At 43.8% G+C, this 21,182-nt stretch overlaps 1 protein-coding gene across 8 annotated transcripts in view; it reads right to left on the bottom strand.

Annotated features, from left to right (window-relative positions):
• The window catches only part of KALRN (kalirin RhoGEF kinase), a 507,433-nt gene that overhangs the window by 15,398 nt on the left and 470,853 nt on the right, over positions 1 to 21,182 (bottom strand). For 6 of the 8 annotated variants that reach the window (XM_064661424.1, XM_064661428.1, XM_064661425.1 and 3 more), the window contains 6 exons: positions 18,262 to 18,500; positions 17,147 to 17,394; positions 13,832 to 13,955; positions 12,396 to 12,455; positions 2,204 to 2,231; positions 1,585 to 1,756 (listed from right to left, as the gene is read on the bottom strand). In XM_064661424.1, the coding sequence (XP_064517494.1) occupies positions 1,585 to 1,756; positions 2,204 to 2,231; positions 12,396 to 12,455; positions 13,832 to 13,955; positions 17,147 to 17,394; positions 18,262 to 18,500 (871 nt within the window). Of the gene's footprint in view, positions 1 to 1,584; positions 1,757 to 2,203; positions 2,232 to 12,395; positions 12,456 to 13,831; positions 13,956 to 16,194; positions 16,277 to 17,146; positions 17,395 to 18,261; positions 18,501 to 21,182 lie in introns of those variants that run through there. The other 2 variants (XM_064661431.1, XM_064661430.1) reach the window with 2 other exon arrangements.

Here is a 21,182-nt window from a genome sequence, read left to right as displayed (position 1 = left end):
CAGGCCCCCATTCGGAAGGCTGGACATCTCATAAGAGCTGGGGATAAAGAGCACAGCGCCGAGTTCGTGAGAGACGCTCAGTCTTTGGGCCAATCTGAGAAAATAAACAGCTCTGCAGAGTCTAGTGAATTTATAGCAGGTCTAGTCACTTTGGTTTCCACATTTCAGTCTTCAAACATGCAACTTGTGGGAGTTGGCCTGAATTAAAGGATTTTGCTTGTGTAACTGCTATAGCTGTACTGGAGACCCAGCTTAGAGCCAACAGTAAGTTCCCTTGATGGCAAAACTAGGCTAGTTCTCGAATGCTTAATCTGTTGGAAACTGCAGAAGGACATTGCTGGGATAACTGTCTGGACACTGCAGCTTTTGCTGGTCTGACTGTACTGGTTTAAAACAGGACAGAAATATCCTCTTTCCCTGCAATCCAGACACTTGTGCCAGCAAGCTCTGTAAGAGGCACTGCTCCTCTGGGCCTCTCCTTGGCAGGCAGTGTCTTCACTGGAAAACGTATATGAGTAACAAGACAATACAAGTGCTGATAGTGCACAGGGAGCCAACGCACAGACAGAGGACTGTGATGAAAACCAGAACCCTGTATGGAAAAATCCCCCCATCCCAACCCCAGCCAGAGATAAAGCACTGGTGATCTACTAAGTAATGGCTAAAGACAATTTCTGATGCTCTGGGGCAGACACATAAGCAAATGGTCTCTGAAGAAAGCTCCTGATCATATTTAATTTTTTTTTATTGAACATGTAAAATCCCTTCTCTCTTAGTGTTCATTTTTCACTTTCAGTGGCTTTGTACTTCCTGGATTCATTTCAGCCTGAGCCAGAAGCGCTGAAAAGTTCAAATGAAAGATTGCCTCCTGGAGATTTCCACTGCAGTTTGGCCCAAATTGCTTATATAAGCTTATATAAGCTGCAGATGAGCATCCAGCATCAGGCTGTTACCTGACCTGAATTCAACTCCAGATCTTTCTGAATCTTCCCAATGCTTATTGTAAAGATAGTTTTCCTCCTCCCTAGCCAAGCTGGAAACATCACGACAAGCATCTTTCTGTCCAAGCACAGCCAGATGTAGCCTTCCCAGGAGCACATGTGGGCTCTTTTAGGAACAGCTGAGGAAATGCTCTGGAAAACTGCAGGAGTTGCCACCTCTGCCCATAAGATGAGAAAATGCCCAATAATAGTATTGCAAGCTGGTGGGGGCTTGCTCTGCTTGAGTCCCAAAGGTGAGCATGGCATCAAAGTCAAGCAGAGAAGCCCTAGCAATGCAGAAGCAATATTAGCCAAACTAGCAGGCTGTAAGCATTCTGGCTTCTGGCTTACAGCTGGCTCAGGAGGTCAACAGGAGCAAGCTCACATCTGCCAGCAGCACACTCAGCTCAGGAAACAATAGGGCTACCTGAGCCCCAAAGTCTGACCCTTTCTAGCCAATGTGTGGTGCACCCATGTGCCTGTACATCATGCCAGACTTGATTAACTGCATTTCTAATGAGTCTTGTAGCTGGGCTGGTGCCATATTTGAGCAGAACACGACCATCATGACCAGCTATGTTGGGATCCACAGGCAGGACCTTACCAGGATGACACCGTGTAACTGGCTGTGCTGTTGTCATTGTCAAGAATGTTTTGATCTGGTCCTTTCCAGGTTATAGTTGGTTTGGGTCGTCCACAGACTTTGCACTGCAGCATCACCGTGTCACCAAGCAGGCAAGTGATGTCCACTAATGGCACAAGAAACTCGGGAGCCACTGTAAAAAAAAACCCATGGGGACACACTTTTTATCTACAGGTGAGGATGTCTAGAGTCATACAAGTCTAGAGGATACATTACAGGACCAACTATGGGATCTGGGTCCCAAACAGGTGGGGGTCCTGGGATTATTTTACCAAAACTCCCCTTCATTAAAAGCCAGCTGTCAACAGCTCAGAGAAGGAGGTAGTGGGAACTGTCCACCCTCAGCCCTGTGCCCTGGCAGGAGGATGAGACTTTGTGAGGGCAGGTTTGGAGGGTTCAGCCTCTTCCGTGGCCCTGGGCTGTCTGACTGAGCAGCCAGCAGGAAGCCCACTTTCCCTGGGGATTGAGCAGTGGAGAGCTGCCTTTGCTGCAAATGCTGCCTTTGCTGCAAATGCAGGGTGCAGAGCATGCTGTGGCACCAGAGTAAATCACAGCTGCTGCACAGCTGTCCTTAACTCACCTTCTTGAATGAAATTGGGGTTGATTATCTGCAAAATACAAAGAGATAAAAGCATTTATTTTCTGGATGGTAACGAAGAAACATCTGATTTCACAAGGTGATGAACCTGACCAGTACTGCAGAAGCACAGATCAGTGGCAACAAGTGCCTTCTAACAACCAGAAGGTGCAGCAAGCTTTACTGACAACAGAACAGGCCTGGGCACAGCTGGGAAAGTAAAGGAAAGCTATGGCTTCTTCAACTCTGATAAAACATCACAGGTAACAGGCAACAGCGCCAAGGCTGAGGAGGGTGGACGTGCTTTCTCTTTGCTTGGGTGATAATGCTGAAGCCATCAACTCTTCTTCCCAACTCTTCTTGTGCTCCTCCCACACCTGGCTCCAGACCTGTGTTGCACAGCACCTGCAGTCACCACATACCTGGGGCATGTCATGAATACTCTGGCCACTAACCAGGTTTGGGGAAATGTCTTTTAAATTCTGCTCAGCTTCAGGAAAAAAAAAAAAGTAAAGCACTAAACCAGAAATACTTCATTTTGCCCACTGGCGAGGATCTGCAACAACTCTTGGTTTATCACAGTGAATAAAAATTCACTCATTTCACCGGACTGCTGGAAACTTTCCAACTCGAAACTATGTTTGAATAACAAGGAATTATTTTATCTAATTAGTTAATTGATCAAGTTATCAAAGGCTTGAAAAGCTAGTCTCTCTGTGGTCTCTGTGTGCTGACTTTGTTTCCATGTAACCCTGGTAGCAAAGTAGGGAAAAGCAAAGACAATGCCACTAAGTTCTTACACACAGAATCAACCCTACCTAAATTGTGGTTACAACAGTATAGGGGTTTTAGCCTTCTTAACAGTTTTAATAATCTTGTAAGGCCTTGTTATTAAAATTCAAGCTAATAATTTCATATCAAGCACCAAAAAAACCCAATGTGGTTTATCTCACCTTAAATACCTTTGTTACTATTTATTTCAGAGCTATTTTGGAAGATGCCAATGAAGCAGTGACCTAATTCGTGGCCTGACAAAGCTGATGGGAGGTTTTTGCAGAGGCTCAGTAACCAGGCCATGAAATAGAAGCAAAAACCATTCAAAATAAGGTAGATGCATCTTCAAGATTTATATTTACATTTTGGCTTTATAAATAGTGTTCAAGGTGAATGGCTCAGGGTGCCATTCAAGGAGGCACTTGGGCATATTCAGGTTCACTTTGGTTCCATAGCTCTTCTTTATAGCCCCAGGCAAAGCTGTGGTACCAGCACTGAGACCTCAGGCTCTGCTTTCCCCTATCACCACCACAAAGCCCAAATGAACCGGGCATAACATGGACTTGCCCCTCACAAATGTTTGGTTTTTTCCCCCACATAAACATACTTGACATCAACAAATTCCTTTCCATTTGAGACTGAGAGTTTCCTTTGTCCTAGCAATAGGCAGAATTTGATCCTTTGGGATACATCTACAGAGAACAGAAGGCTCACAGAACTGGCTGAAACAAGTAGTCATTGCCAGTGCTTTACACATGGCACTCCAGAAACAAATGGAGGCTGCTGCTGGCTGGCAAAACGGGTCTCAGTCCCGACCACACAGCCAGTCAGTCTGTACCTGGTGGACAAAAGTGATGGTTTGGACTTCCACATGCTCCCAAGAGTGTTGAGAGATTTTAAATGCATCATTCCCAGCATCCTGGAAGGAGCAATCTCTATCTACATCCCTAGGGAAGACTTTTGGAGCACTATTACTATAATTAGAGCTTCTTATTTTTTTTAAAGTCATGTTTGGGGCATCTCTGCAGTGGGGAGGTCATGCCATCCTTGCAATGGGATGGCACGGTTCGGCTCAGGTGGCAGGAGCCTGAGCAGGTGAGAGCCAGCCCAGCTCTTTGGGTCCTGAGTCAAGTCTTCCTCCTGCCTGCACCTTCTGGCCCTGGTTTCCCAGGCAGTGGGAAGCACGAAGTCCCATCTGAAGGGTGCAGCTGGGCACTGATGCCAGGACATGAACCTCTGGCCAGCCAGCCCAGAAACCTCTGAAAGGGTGAGGGACTCAGAGGCAACAACTGTAGTTCTACAGGGTCCAGAACTCACATACGGCCCCCAGGACCCTGCAGACAGGAAGAAATCGGAGCACAATGGGGTACTGGATGAAGAACATCCTCTCTCCCCTCTCTGCATGGGAAGAAAGAGAGATGGATCTCTATGATCAAGTTGTATTGCTCACACAAAACAGCAAAGAAAGAAAAAGCTGTTCTGTGGATACCATTGCTTGCCACTTTCCCTCACAGAGACGCCATCTACTTTTCAGCTGAGTAACCCCAGGCATCAGCTCATTTGCACATACATCTTCATTTTTGTAGTGTTTGGCTTAACTGAAATAGAGATCTATCCTCTAAAGCTCTCCCCTTCCTTCCCTGCAGCATGTACTAAATTCCCTTATTATTCACTGATCTCCATCCCTGTAGGATTAGAGATCAGGAGAAAGAAACACCAGTAACACTTTATATTAATTTTATAACTCTAAAGGATTCATTAGAAGATGCAACTACAATGATGAATGTAACAAATATACCTACAAATAAAGAATTCTACATTTCTAGTGACATCCAAGGTATAATAATTTATAATAATTGCCTTACCAATGTTTTTTTCACCATGGGAATAGCAGAAATAAAATTATTACTGCTAGATAATATTGGAAGAGTTTGTGGGTAAAATTTACGTTTCCTCTCCCAAAACTTCATCTTTTAATTAATCAAATGTTACCTAACAAAACCCCCACAGCCACGTCACAGCTTTTGCCTGCTGTAAGCTTAGAAAAAAGTAAAAGTCTGTTTGCATGAGAATGTTTAAGTGCTACCAAAGCACATCACTTAATTAGGGAACAGGATTTGGTCTGCTTTGAAGGAAGGGGTCAAATGATGGGGTGAGAAGGGCAGAAATGGGAAAGCAAAGGTTCACAGCCAGATCCACTGGTTCACACATTTGCTCCCAGGCCCTGGGGATTTGCTGCCTCTCTCTGCAGGCCGGCCAGGATTCCAGGCTATGGGTGGATAGCAGGAGAGAGCAGCCTCCAGAGTCCTTCTAGACTAAATGCAAGACCTTTGGAGACAATTTCTTCATTTGAAAAATAGGTTTTTAATTCCCATGGGTGGAGAGGGGGCTCCAGAGCGTGGCCTCACTGCCCTCAGAGGATGGGAACTCACATACTGCTCACACAGAGCCTTCTGCTGGTGCCAGGGCTGGTTTCCCTGGTGGATGCACTTGCCAAGTATCTCTTTAAAATGATGCTCTGTACAAAAAGCTGTATGAAAAGATCTTAAAGTCCATGGAAGTAACTCTTCACAATTCTCTTCCACTTTCTTCCTCAGGGATTTGCAGAGAGATGAAAGCCAGGCCAGGTTGCTCTGAAGAGCAGAAATCCCTGTGGGTAAGGGCCCAGGTGGGCTTCTGGCAAGCAGGGTGAGGTGCTGTGCACTGACATGGTGATTATGGGCAGGGAGTGCAGGTCCCCTGCAGCCACTGAGGCTCAGGGGCCACCACATGCACCTGCAGCACATGATGCTGCCAGGGATGTTTGCTTGGGCAACATGGTGGGCTCCAAATCCAGGTGACTTCTCCCTCAGAAAAAAGGATCTGAAAGACTGCTCTCTCCAGCACGTTTTCCCCCTTTTTAAAGCCCCTACCCATCCTTGGGAGCTCCCACACAAGATGAAGGGCAGCAGTGGTGTTTGTGGGGATGCAGGAGTCCTGGCTTCCGGGCATCACTGCCTCAAGGAATGCCCTGCACTGCTTTAACAGGTGGAAAAAACCCTGCTGGATATGTGGCTTTTGTGGATTTTTACTTCTCTCTGAAAAGCAATATGAGGCTCAGTCCTGACAGCCATAACCTGGCCATGGGGCCATAAGCAGGGGAAGGTGGGCCAGGATCTCATGCTGACAAAGGCTCCCTGAAAAAATCCCAGCAAACACCACCTGCCCCAGTGTGGCTGCCAGTCTTGCCTGTGAGCAAACAAACTCATGGGGATGGAACTACCCAACATGAAAACTTCTCACACCATCTTCAGTGTCAGTCCATACCATGCAAACACAAACCCTAAGGGATGAAACTTAGTTGGCAAGGCAGGTAGGAAACACAGCTTGCTCTTTTTTCTTGGAACAAAATTTTAATTGAAATGAGATAGATTTTTTTTTTCCACTGGATGAAATACCTGTAGCTTCATCCAGCGTAGGTGAAAACTTGCAAGGCTCCCTCCACGGCCAGGAGAGTTTCTGTTTCCCATACAGTGAGAGCTGAAAATGGAAACCCTACACAAGGTGACAAAGGCAGAACATGAAAGAGCCTCTGCTCAAATGATGCGGGGTCTGACACTGATCAGGCAAAGACAGGCAGCTGGAGGGAGGGGTGTGAGATAAAGAAATGGGAGGATGTCTCAGGGTTATTCAATAAAAAGCCAGAAATAGACCTTCCTTCTCCCTTCTCCAGCCTGCATGGTTTCAGGACTCAAATCAAGAAAGGCACATGAGACACGTACTTGAATGCCTTTGAGGACCTGCAGGGATCTAAGTGACTTAGATCTATGTGAATTAAGTGTAACTCAACAGTCAGGCTTTAGAAAAGCGGCATGGGTGCTTCATCCAACAACTCAGCATTTTGCAGTATTGGGCCACATTTTTCCTCATTCGTTAAGCTCATGTTATAAAGACAGAAAGGCATCTGCAGCAGAAACTGCAAAGTCCCCTTCCAAAGCGACTCCAACTGCCCTAATTCTTAGCAAAAGCTTATCTTTCATTTGTGCACACATGTTTTATCTGGTGGGGAGTGAGAAGCCACTGGTCCCGAAATGCTCTGAAAGCACAGCTCGGCTGCCTGAGAGGGTTCTCACCTTGGCCAGGGTTTGCTTTTCCATTGCAGAGATGTCCTTGCCATTCCTACTCCACTTCCCTGGAGGAGGCTTATGCCCAATTCAGACACACCAAAGCACAGAAGAGTCTTGCAGATGCCTGTATTTTTCTGATGCCATGTTTCAATCCAATTTCAGAGGTGCATATCAAAACCAGGAGTGAGAACATTTTTTTTTCCCCCAAAGCATAAGGCTAGGCTGCAAACCAAGCCCTCTGAAACAAGACCTGTGCTTCATCTAAACAGCAGAGGGCATGTTTACTCCAAGACAAGCAGCTCAGCATTTTGTAAACACTTCATGGCACCTCTTGGTCACTGAGTTAAAATAAAATATTGACACATTTGCACATGCTGATAGTAGAGTCAGCAGCATGTTCCTTGCTCCCTTACTCCAAAAAAAAAATAAAAAAATTAACGGTTCCCAGAAATTAGTTACAGAGAAATTAAGCCAACTCTAATTTGTAGGAAAAGATCTATCACTCATCACTGACTAGGTCAACTTTTACTTTGAGACTTTTGGGGTGACAAGCTCATGGTGTTACCAGCCTCTCCTTCCCCAAAAGAGAAACAAATTAACAAGAGGAAGTTCCTGATAAAATGAGCAAATAAGGATTCCATCATGCATGGATAGATGCCACCAAAGAAAAAATATAATTTAAAATGGCATCTGGTGAAATGTCCCATGGCATCAGTCTTTTGGCAGGGATGGGGGATGCCTTCTGGCACCCAAGCATGGATGGGCTCAGCTACCTTTGAGAGTGATGGAGAAGCTACAAGGAATGGTGACTGCTGTACAGCCAGAAGACCTCTCATCCTCATCAGATTCCTGCTGCAAGGCCTTAATGGCTGGCTGCTTCCATGGCTGAGGCTGTTGGATGTCTGTACTCCAGGCACCACTTCATAGCACTGTACCCCTTCCTGCATGTGAAGTGTTACATCTTGCTTTTCCAAAAGCTAAACCACCATGTCTGTGCTGTCAGCTCAGACTATGTCACACCTGGTGAGCCACCTTCCTGATCTGTCTCAACAATCCCTGGCTACTCAGGGCAGGGCAGCAGCACAGTGGTGTTGCCCATGGAGGCTGTCCCAGGGAAACATAGGGAGTTCTCAGGATTGTAATCATTCACATTGTAATAACAGGCCAGGAAAGGCTTTCTTTCCAGTATTGTACAAGATTTTGCCAAGAGAGTATGTTAGATCTGCTCTGGAGATGGACAACCTCAGGCAGGGGGTGAAGGTATTTGCCTAAAGCACTTGGGAATTCTTGGCCTGAGCTGAGTATTGACTTGGAGCCAATGCTGTATCCACCAAGCCGTTACTTACTCAACACAGTATTCATCCTTACAGGATGTTTCCTAGTGCTTATCTTGCTTTAAGTGTCTCTGAGTAGTTCTAAAACGCTAAAATGTCATTAACTGAAAAAAGCAGATTAAGAAGCCCAGCATATGTACCTTGGCAACAGCCCAGCTCACTAATCTAATGATGGCACGTCCAGTGACTCAGGGCAGGCCTGGGTTTCATCTTTCCTAAGACAGAGGAACAAACACTACAGGCTCAGTGACAGACATATGTCCACCAGCAGTACTTGTATCACGCTGCAGTTGGAGTCCTGCTGTGCAAAACAAGATGTGTGGGGTCCATCCCAAAGCCGGGAGAAGCTCCTGCTGGATTCAGTGAGATTTAGCTCAGTCAGACCTTCAGACTGCTGGAACATCATTCACTTAGACAGGAGAGGTAGCCCAATGGGATCTGCACAGCTGACTTATGACCCCCTTAGCATTATCGAAACCCAATGAGACTTTACGACACAGAATTGTAGGACAACTAGTTGTGTCACTGTTCAGGACCCCAGACTCGGGTGTGGATGATATTTGCTGATTCACAAGGGCATACACCTTATTCCCAGAAGTGGAGTTGTCTGTCTCTGTGCAATTAACTACAGACATGTGGAAAGGGAGTCTCCAATCTTCCTTAAATATAGGTTACTCCTATCACTCACGTGGCTACACATGTTCCTTAAGTGCCTGTTCCTACACTCACATATTTAATAGATGAGTTTGTGCCTTCTGTTTTGTGAAACTACAGCATAAAGCAGAAAACTAGAGGTAAAAATCAAACTTCATTTCCACCCTCATGCACTTTCATTACATATTAATAAACAAAGAGGAAAAAAAGCCAGTCATCAAGAGATACTATTTCTAGTTAAAGCTACAATGAATGGGAAGTTCTCCGAGGCCAGCATGTCCCTGTGTGAGCAAAACCCCAGTAATGGCATTTTTAGCTCCTTGAAGCAGTGTCACCCAGAATTTCAGTTTCCTGCTCTCATGATGTATGTTTTCCACATTTCTTTCTGACTGTGTGTCCCCTTGAAACAAAGGCAAAGTGCTTCAGAAATCTGGAATCTCCTGAACAGAATTTACTGTGGTATTTCATAAATAGCAAGCCAAGCAAGATCTGAAAAGCCACAGTACCCGAGGGACTTCATGGATAGTATGACCAGCTTACCAACTTCTTACACAGTGAGTAGGTTGGAGGCAAATTGCACCGACACTTCCGTGTAATTAATAGGTCTGCTTTGCATTTAGAGACTGCTCTCTCTGTTTCAGCACTGGGTGCACGTTCTCATGCATAGTGGGAAGAAGAGGGATGTCAGGGGTGACAATCCTATAGGAGAAGCCAGGTGACTTGCCCTGTTATTACCTGGCTGTAATGACAGCTACAGACGACTCCACCTTAATGACACAGGAAGGGCCTCATGCACCTCTGAATGTTGATGGCTGGGACACAGCACTCCCAGTGTCTATAAAATCCATCACGAGCCTAGCCAAGTGTGAGGACAAGGTCTTCCCCCACCTTGGGCAGGTGGTCATGTTTTCTCCAACTGCCCTGGGAGGTCACCAGTGGCTCTGCTGGGATGTACCATGCAGAGCAGGGAAAGGAAAACCAGGTGAGATGGTGATGTTCACTGCACACACAGGCTGGGGTGGAGGGGTAGCACAGCTGTTTAACAGTTATTTAAGCCTAGTACACAAAGCCCAGAACACTGATGAAGCCCTGAACCAGGCTCAGGTGGTGGAAGTAGTTTGTCTTGCCTCTGTTTTAATGAGAAAAGACTTTGGCTTCCAAGGCTGTAATGAAGGTAATTTCTTGTAACACATTTGAAAAGGAGAATCAAAACACTCAAAATGAAAGGAAAGGGAGAACAACTATGGCTCCCAGTAGGTGAATACCCCAGACCTTTACAGATCAGACTTTCTCATGGCCTCTTCTAGGTCTTCATGAGCATTTGTGAGCCTGTCCTTGCTTTGCTCACTCCAGATGATTTTGTTTAGTTTATACTGGATACCAGCAATCCCCTGCCCCAGGATTTCTTAGTCAGACCAACGAGCTGACCACACTCACTCCAGGCTGCAAATGTACTAAACTCAGCACAAGGCAAGGGCCATGCTGCTCCTTGGAGGACAGTGTGACCTTAGCAAGTCACCCCCACAATTGTTCTCTTAATTTCTCTCCCTCTGCCATTTTAAACATTTGCTCAGCCCCAGAGAGTTTTTCTCAGAAGCCAATTTGAGCTTTCCAAGCCAAGAGGAACAGTGTGGCTCCTAGGGACTTCAGCACAGTGACACTAGCACCTCCAGCCAGTGACCTGGGAGATGCAGGATGTGGTTTCTGAGTGTAAATCAAGTCATACACCAGGCACACAGTTACCCCCCCAATAACAGATTGATATCATAGCTAAGACTTCACATTAATGTCTTTTGATTTAAATAGAAACGCTTTTTTCTCCTGAACTTCAGAACAGTAGACTGCACCATAGTAAAAACCCAAATCAAACAATTAAAAAGACCCATGTGGAGTATGCTGGAACTAACCAGAAATGCCAATACTGGAGGACTCAGATACACCCACTGGCAATTTTAAAACATCTGTTTTTCCTCCTATTGAGCAAAGTCAAAACACAGAAATCCTCTTCAAAAAGAACAGTGATTCTTACCCAGCTCTGTACAATACACCTGTGTCTCAGCCACCTGTTACCCCACAGGGCAATTTTCAGCGAGTGAAAGCTTGCACAGACTCCCATGCAGTAACTGGGCACTGCCTTTTAACAAACACATACATTTCTCGTTGTTACCTGTGACTGGCAAAACGCTCTTTGAAAATGTAAACACACCCCTGAGAATAATGCAGCTTTAGTTGTAAGGACAATTCAATCTCCAGGATGTCAGCTGGGTAAAAAGCTTTCCTTTAGTACACATCCCAACATAATTAAAACAAAAGCAACCTTTCAGGTTAACAGCTAACGTGGTGCACCTGAAAACACTTCTCCCTCTTCTTTTTTTTTCCTTCCAGGAGAAGGATCAGCTTTCTTTTGCAGGATGTTTATAGTGCAGCCTGGCTAACAGCATCCGGGAGATCTGCTAGGACACAGATATCCCTGCTCTCCAGTGACCTGGCCTGTCATTGCCACAAAACTACTACATCTCTGAACCATGTCTTTGCCTGTTTCAGCAGGAACCTCTTTCAGTGTTGGTACAATGTATAGAAATGCTTGGCGTGGTCACTATACACAGAAAAAAAAATGGATCCTGCAAGATATGGACTGAGAAGAACCAGATATATAACTGTTCATGATTTTAACCTCCTTCAGGCTCTCTCAACAAGGCACTCCATTAGAACTGGTGGTTTCACACTGGAAAAAGAGTAGCATAATGTACCATGATTTGAGTTGATCTATTTGCATCAGCTTTGCCTGTGATACGAGTACATTCACACAACTGTTTTACCATTGTCCTTCAGTACTATGACAGAAATGCAATTTCCCACTCTTTTAAAAGAAAAAGGAAACATTGTCTTTTCTGATTTTCTAGATAGTTTAAAGCGCTGGTTGTGGTACAACAACATTTGCTCCAGTGATTTATAACAGAGGCCTGACCAGCAGCTCAGCCAGGGCAAGGGTTGTTTTTAACATAAAAAGCTGCTATGTTTATCAGAGTTGACACACATGTATTATTGTCGGAATGAGGTACCAGGCGGGAAACAGTGACTGAAGGTGACTACACGAGCCTCTAGCTCAGCAGGAGCTTGTTCCTCAGCTTCCTCCACTGCTCCTACCACAAAGGCAGCCCAAACTCCAGCCCTTGGCAAACCCAGAATCGTCACTTTGTGTGACTCACACTGAATTGGCACACGTCTGCAAGTGATACAGACCCACCAGCTCCCCTTTCAGCAAAGGCATTTCAAAACGGAAAATTTTCTTGGGAAAAAAATAATCACAAGGATGATTGTCTCTACCTCCATGCTAGTATTGGGGTCAAGGTCATCACACTCTGATTCCTCTGAGCTGTTTGTCTCCTTGTTTGGCAGCATGAAGAGGAAGAAAGAGAACAAGAGATTAGAAAAGAGATTGGTTAGTCAGGGCAGAACAGCACAGTTGTGAGCAGCATGGAAATGGGTAACAGTAGAGAAAATGCTCCTAAAAAAAACCAAACTAAAAACAAACTGACAACAAAACAAGGGAAGCAAGGGCAAAGACATGCGTTTGCCAAAGAAGCAGCAGTGATTCTGCAATTTGTTCAGGTAGTAAAAACAAGGAGGAAGCAAGAGGAAGAAGAACTGTGCCACCATGCTGGAGCAACTGCTTCCCGTGGGCCCAGTCCTTCCTCGGCGCTGCAGGGCGGCTGCACGGTGGGTGTGAGGGCACCTGGGTTGCAGTGGCAGGTTCCTCCCTTTGCACATGCCAGGGCTATTTCACTAGGCTTGGAAGACTGAAAGCCTCTGCAAAGGAAAACACTTAATCATGGGTTCTTCTGGAGAGAGGTGGATCCAAAGGACATGCTCAAGTGCTTTCCTGAATCAGGGCTGGGCTTTGGTTGTGTCAAAATCACAACAAGTGTTTGCTTGCCTCTGTTTCCCTCTGGGGGGAAAGCCCCAGATGAGTCCTGAGCAGGCCTCATGGTCGGTATATAGGGATGGATCCTCTGAGTTGGAGCACAGTAGTCAGGCACCCAGAGCAGAAGATGGAGCTTAACTCCACAGTTCTCAACCTTTTCCATACTGGGAGATCTCAGAGAGAGAGAGAGAGAGAGACGCAGACACACATACACACACACACACACGAACAGACACACACGAGACCCTCTCCTGGCAAGACAGAGTCAGCATCTCTGCCCTGTCTCTTTAACATGGAAAAAAAAAGGTCATTGAGACCATCTCCTTGGACCAAACACCTTAAGCATCTCAAGGTTGGGAACCCCTTATCTTGAGATGTGGTGAAATATTGGCCTAAAGAAAACTCATCAACTTCAGCAAGGCCATTGGTTCATCCAGTGGCTTTCTCACTGCTGCAGCTGCTCTGATGGAGCTGCAGATTGGGCTAGATTAGAGGTCAGTAAATCACTAACATCCCAATTTTAAGCTATTTAACCACGTATATGGTTGGGTTTCTTTAATGAAGATTACTTACTTGCATGTGGGATGCCATGAGAAAGAAAACAAAAAACAAAGGCTGCATTTTATCTTGCATGCAAAAATCCTGCTAAAATGGATACTACAAAAAAAGGAAAAAAAAAAAAAAGAGGTAACTAAAGTTGAAAAAAAAAATCAACAAAAAAAGCAAAACCCAAACTCAAAATTGCCGCCCCCTCCCTCTCTCAGGAGAGGGTACTATAGGGGGTGGAAAGGATGGGAAGCAGGAGAGCAGCACAGAGTTTTCAGATGGCCTTACTCACTTTAACAGAGACTTTGTTTCCCAGAATATCCTTGGATTTACGTGGCCCATTGGCTTCATTTTTGCCACTGCTCTCCTTTTCCGCCCGCTTTCTCATGCGCAGGGTATGCCATGAACATGACTTCCTGTTGTACCAAAAAACGCAGCAATCAAATGGCAAATCATAGAAGGAAGGAAGGATTTGGAAAGGGGAACCAGCATCCACATTTGCAATTACTGCAATTCCCTAGAAGGTGGAAGCCCCCAGCAATATGCCTGTCTTAATCTCAGCAATGAGAGTTGAAGTTAAAAACCAAAGAGTTCTGCAAAGCAGATGTTGTGCCACAGTTGCTGTTCATATGCATGGAGCAGGAAAAAAATGTCCATGATGGAAGCACAGGCAACTAGAACTTGGTCATCTGGTTTCAGGGACTTTGTCACAAATAGAAATTTATTTCAATTTTGCTACAGTTAAAAGACCAATCTGGTCCTCAGTCTTGTTGGTTAAAAGCAGTGAAACAAATATAAATACTTAAGAATGGTCTTAATAGATTACTCAGTACAGCACACAAAAAAATTTAAGAAATTCAAGGTGTTGCTTGCTACATGTTGCTCAGAACACAAATAGCTCAATAAATAGGAGCTGCATCATTAACTTTCCAAGTAATTTCCTAGAATGACGTGTTCTGTGCCTCTCAAGACCAAGAATTTCCCATCTGATTTTGCCAATCCCCTCAGAGAGGACATCAGTCAGCCCATGGGTTTTGGCTAGCATCACAGCAGGCACCATTTCCAGTACATTTTTCACTCCTTATTACTGTTCCTATGACCTTATTCTTGGAAAAGAACAATAAAAGACCATGTCACCCTTTTTAAGAGCAATGCTGTGTTGACAACAGAAATTGCATATCAAAGCAGACATAAAAAATTAAGAAAAAAACAAACCAGTTCTGGATATGGATTTCATTTGGTTTAAACAGTGGACAGGTTGGGGGAGAATTTGGGAAGGGGTATGTTATCTAAAACATAAAGCTCTCAAAACAGCAGGGTGATGAGCTGGGATCCAGGTTCAAAGCATCTGCCCACCTTCGAGTCATGCAAATTTGATTTGCATGTTTAAGCCCAATGTTTGGCACATGTCACGTCTACAGTACCTTGACACATTTTACAAAGCAAGTTGCATGTAATCCAAGGATCACCTGCGATGCCAATAAAACGCAGTATGTTAGCAAGGTAGGACTCAAAGGATGCCCCACGCAGCCGACGCTCCCCCAAGGACACTGAGCCTGATTCCTAAGCGTTTTCTGGTTATACTTCAGCACCTGATGGGAGCTGTACAATAGCTCAATTAAACAAAAAGCAAATGCTGCCGCTGACGCAAAACTGAACTGGGTCATGTCGACTTTTTTTGCCACCAGGATCAGGGTCTCCAGTGCACATGGTTGGCACGGGCAGTCATGCCTGAGCACAAGGAGCACCAGAGCACCCTGCAAGTCTCAGCCAGACAGTAAGTGCTGACTGGTATTTGGGCGTTTCTGGAGAAGGTCCAAATGAGATGTGCAGAGCAGGGGAAGTTATCCAACACTTCAGGACAGTTACGTTTTCCTTTAAGACACAGTAAGAGTCAAGGATGTGGCTGATGGACTCCTTGACCTGTCGGTGAATAATACATGGTGACAACACTACTGGATTACCATGTATTTTGTGTACAGTATTTGTTAAGAAACAATTTTATTACTTAAACTAATTAGTCAGTATGATCTGGCAGACTAGATAGGGTTGAAGATAACACCAGTTCCAGGTTGTTTTTTACCCATAGGATTCCTATTATTCAAGTCTGATTTTGTTTTCAGGATTGTTTTTAGCTGTTTGAGTCTGAAAAAATTATTTAAAACTTTAAATCTCACTGCAGTAAGAAAGAGAGAAGTGCAATGTATGTATCTTCCAATTTTGTTATACATTTCTGGCCACAATTCATCTGACTACAGAATTTGATGCAGAATTTTACTGTACAGCTGCCATGAAATCAGTCTTCACCAGGAGTCTGGTACAGTGGATGAATCTAAGGGCATGTGGTTGCATACTGTGGTTAGAGAGGAACCCAGGAATGGCCGTGGTGGATGTGCAAGAGACGTGCTAAGCAATTCCTTTGGCTTAACATGCAATTCCAGGTAGCATTCATTACTGACTGACAGGTAAAGTCACAATTTCTCTTAACTGAAATGGCAGCAGAGATCAAGTTATTATTTTTAGCGAATCTGTCACAAAATCTTTCCTCGTGTTCAATTCTGCGCCTTGAGGTACTTGCGTAAGGTAACACAATTTGTAGCATACATCATGCATTACCATCTAGTCATTTTAGATGTTAAAAGAAATCAACAGGTATTACTGAAAAGAGGGTTGTACCTTCTGTATTTAATACCAAAAAACCACTTTCTTGCATTAGTCATTTCAGACTGACAAAGTTCTAAAAATCAGAAAAGAAAAATATATATCCACACATTTGTTAAATAAGCAACAAAATATTATAAACAAAATTAAAAAAACAAAACAAAACAAAACCAAAAAAAAGGGTCAAACTAGTTCTTTTACCTCATTAAAACATGCTCATGGTGAAAATTTATTTTACATATTTAAAATAGTACATTTAAAATTAGTTACATTACAGGTACAATGATGAACATTGCGACTATCCATTATATTGCACAACCTGACTTCATCAATATGAGTTTGTTTCTTTCCTTTTTTTTTTAAATAGTGCAAAATACTTTATACAGGAATGTACTTGGATGGGGGACTTGCAAACCAAAAAGTATATTACAAAAGTTACTGCAAACAGAAAAAAAATAAAACAAATCAAAACAAAATTAAAAAAAAAGATACAAGCTGTACAAGGAAATTGCCATAGACAACAAAATCTCTCCTCCTTGAGAAGCAAACCTCAGTCCAACACGGGGCCTGGATTTTTTTGTGGGGTTTTTTTTTGCTAGATGCTGTTATAACCAATATATAGATTAGTAACTTAATACAACATAAATATAAGTCCAGTCCAAGCAGGTCCATGTCGGTGTAAAATGGTGTAACGTAAAGCATATCTTTAACCGTCTATGGTTTTATTTCTCTCCAAAGTATAAACAAACCCCCACAAAATGAAAATAAGCAAAACCCGAGCTATCCACCACGGCTGCCCGACGCTGCGGATTGACCAGCTTGTTCCAATGGCACTGTAGATTAAAATCAGCAGGAATGCCCTACCATTTGGGTTTATTTTTATTTATTATTTTTTTTCCTCAAAAAATCCACACAGTGCTCCCAGCGAAGCCAACATGGCACTTACTTGATGCTTCCGTCGCTATTATCTGTGGTGGATTTAGTGAGGGGAGCCAAGATATTGCCAGGGATCCATCCTTCAGCGGCTGGAGAGTGGTCGTTTGCAGGCTGGTACACCAGGAACATGTTCTGCTGGTTGATAGCAAGAATCTGAACCACCTGTCCCTGATTCACACAGATCTCATCCTCCTTCAGTGCATAGTAATCTTTAATCACCACCATGGAAGAGGTCCCATTGCACCCTCCCAAATCAGGCTGTGAAAATGGACACAACAGAAACCGGTGAGCGGGCGGCACTAAGGAACCTGTTTTTCTCAGCAGCAATCCCGATACTTTATTTCCAACCGAACCGTACCAGGGAAAAAGATACAAAACACTTGAAGTTCACATTGGCAGAAAAGGATTTTAAGACTCTAAAAGGTAGCAATGATGTGATAAAAACCAATCTCCTATTTCACATCAGATTTCACAGCTGCTAGCGACGGTGCCCCTGTGTGTTCTTGTTTGTTGGGTGTTACAGATGAACTGCCTGTGCTGAGCCAAAGTGGGGGAAAGACCAATGAAGGCTCAACGTTAGAAGCTGAATGAATACTCGCACTTATATATAGGTCATATTGAAAGTGGCTTTGGCCAACCTCAGTCAGCAGCAGGGTTGAAACATTGCTGGTGGCTACTGACTCTTTGGTGGTTTGTGTGCAATGCACCCGAATTATGACTTTCAGCTTGCACCTTGAGAGATGTTACGTGGCAAAAGGTCTAAACTCTTCGAATACCAGCAGAGTAGACCTCTTCAGGAATGGGTGGTTAATGGATGTTAAGAGAAGCCTGAACATTGCTGCTGCCAGTACTGCAAATGGATATCTAGTTCACCAGATCTGCAAGCACAGTGCCCTGAAAAACACTGGGCTCGGTGCTCCAGGGTCAGGCTCTTGTATCCATTTCCCAGCTGACATGCCATCCATCTAGATGGCAGTCTCTGTTTAATCCCAAATCCCATTTTCCACCATTGCTTCAGTTTGTTGATTCCTGTCGACCTGGTTAGCTGATAGAGCTAACCTCAGAGATCGTCTATGGCATAAGAAATGGGCTATGAGATCATGTTTTATCAGATGAGGCCAGTACCTTGCTTTGTTCATACTTGTCTCCAGGCTGTGAGTGTTCATACCCTGTGCTGCCGTTGGAGGTAGATATCTTCAGGGGTGGGAGAGATGGGTTACGGCTTGTAGCCTTCAAAGGCTTCTCAGACCCCACTGGGATAGAGGAATGGGGTCTGCTGTTGGGCTGAGGGGCCCTCCCGGCCTGGGGCCTCAGCACCGCTGAGCTGATCTCTTTGCGTTGGTACTCTATGGGCGACTGCAGCGCTGCAAGGGAGGACAAGGATTAGCCACACGCCTTCCACGGCCTTGCAAAGGGCTGCAGGGGGTGTGTGGAGTGATTCAAACAGAACAGACACGTAAGCTGCAAACTGAACAGCAACAGGAGATGCCACCCATGAAAGCACACGGTGCATTCATGGCCAGACAGGACACAAGCATGTTACACCGTGCTGTGCATGAACTGAACACAGCTACCGCAAAGAACAGCTTCTCTAACCAACACAGTGGGCTAAAATATACGTCTGCATTCATGTTCTTTGAAATAATACAAATTAATCACATCCCCTAGTCAAAATAAATGAAAGCCTGAATAAGAGATGCATAGTACATTTACAGTGAATTTTGCTAACATCAGAAAATACAGGCCAAGATCCCTGAGTCTCATTTGCGTATTCTCAAAAGTGCGATGACTAAATACTCTTTATACATGATGCACTGGCACTTGGCTTTCACTGTGCTTTTTACATTAACTGCTTTGGTTCAAGGAAACTGCTGTAACTGACCAGCAAGTGAGAAAGTATAGATGGCTCTAAGACATCAACCCCAGCAGTCCAGGCCTCTCCAGAAAACACCCAACAGGCAATACTAAACAGTTTCGTAAGCCTTTAAAAAAAAAAGTCTGCTTGTGAGAGTGCATGTTTCACAGTCATGAAGACAGCTTACACTGGAAAAGGGAAGGAAAAAAATTCCAGATTGTAAAAAAATAAATAATTTGTTATGTTTGGAGGAGAAGGGATCAGGGCTGGAACTCACAATGAATGGGAAAGGAACAGATTTTCTGGGCTCAGACTACCATCCCCAGACCTTTGGGTTTGGTTTCTTGCATGTCATGTGGCTTTAATGGATGATTTATAGTCAATTAATACTGTGTACATGCACCAGACTAAACCTACTGGAATGCAGAGAGACTAGTCTAGCAAGAGGCAGACAGAGGACATAATGTCACAGCATCAGCCCCACCAGGGAACCACAACAGAAGGAATGTCTTTCTCAACAAGAGGAAAAGTAAAGAAAAACAGAAAGGCTCAGCACCATACTCTCTACCATTCTCCTTCCAGAGAAAGGCAGAACAACTCCAAAAAGAAATCACTTCATACTAAAGAACAAAAGAAAAAAAAATCAAGGAGGACGCCAGATCACCATTTTCTTCAAAAGGACACAAACATAGATCTGGAAGATTAACTGGCTCGAAAACCTGCGTGGTGACCCTTGTTACAAAAGCAGATTGTATTTATGCCACAGTTACTGCCAGTTTCACTTGCTTACTTCAGCTGCAGCTGGAAATGGTTTGGTCCTGCTGCAGATCAGCCACATAGGGCAAGGAAGGTTGGGGAGAACTTTGACAACGACTTTGACAGTGACATTTTTCTATTGTATACAGCAGATTCAGCTGCAAGGTCTTTAGCAGTAAGATGTGAATGAATATTTATCAATCTATCTTGAAACAGTCTATTCTACTCAGTGCTTTTAAAAGGTATTTAGTTGAGTGTCCACTTGTGATACTGATTCCACCATTAACTATCACGGTCATGCCTGGCTTCCAGCCTCCTGTCAAACAACTGTTAGTATTCTTGGAAGCTTCTGGCAAAATCAGTGTGTAGGTACTTGCATTTTCTCTTTCTCTCTCAACTTGCCCCTCAAAACATGATTAAAAAAAAGGTACAGATGAATGGCATTTTCCTTCCGAAATATATCCATCAGTGATGTATTTTCTTTACAGTTTGATTCTTAAAGCAAAATGAAAGAACAGTCACACTAACCAGTCTTTTGGTGCACAGCCTGTTTCTCAAGCTTAGCAGCCTTTGCTTTTTCAAGGAAAAATATGAAAAATTTGAATATTACAGTGTAATTGTACTAAGTTTTACATTTGTGAACTGTGGATGCTTTGAACGTAACCCTGTACTCTTTAGGGCTTCCCTATTGAAGAGAGAAAATCAAGAGACAGCTTGAGCAAGAACTCACAGGGAATATTTTGTTATTAAGTTTACACAGCACAGGCTCAGCGTGGATTTAGTATGATTTTAAAGACAGAAAACATCTGCTTTAATGAAATGCAAAGCTAAAGAACGTATTTAAAGATTAGTCAGCCTCAATAAGATTACATTCTAAAAGCCACTTAAAATGTTCTGGACTGGACAGGCTCTACTGGATACAATATAATTTTCTTGGATTTATTTATAGGTTTAAGGTAAGTCCTTAAGCTTGCATTTTAATATAAATCTATTTTTACTTTTAGCTTCAAAGATAGTGATGATTGTGTTCCTATCCCATCAAATTGTTTGCTGGTCTCACAGAAGATGGGCTAAATAGGGTATATGAAGATGCTTCAGTAGAAAAAGGGTCTCACAGGGCAGTAAGTCCTGGAAGGATAAGAACGAATATATCAAAAATAAAAAAAACAAGCAATAAAGATGTGGAAGGAACAGAAAACGCCTGCATCAGTGCCTCTGGAGTTCTCACAAGGTTTTTTTAAAAAAAGTCTGTAGCTAAGTATTAGTGGAGCTTATTTCTATTCCAATAATTCCTCATTTAAAGCCAACTGCACTGGCACAAAACCATCCAGGTTTTGACACCAACTGGTCAAACTGGAGAACTTAAGACTGTTCATTCCACCAGTATATTTAAGGAATCATTTTACAGTTGTTGTATGAGCCCCTCTCTATTCCA

Source organism: Pseudopipra pipra, chromosome 7 (assembly GCF_036250125.1).
Source record: "Pseudopipra pipra isolate bDixPip1 chromosome 7, bDixPip1.hap1, whole genome shotgun sequence".
NCBI classification, from domain to species: domain Eukaryota; kingdom Metazoa; phylum Chordata; class Aves; order Passeriformes; family Pipridae; genus Pseudopipra; species Pseudopipra pipra.
The sequence above is the reverse complement of the archived record's forward strand: the minus strand, read 5'-3'. Positions and strand labels throughout refer to the sequence as shown.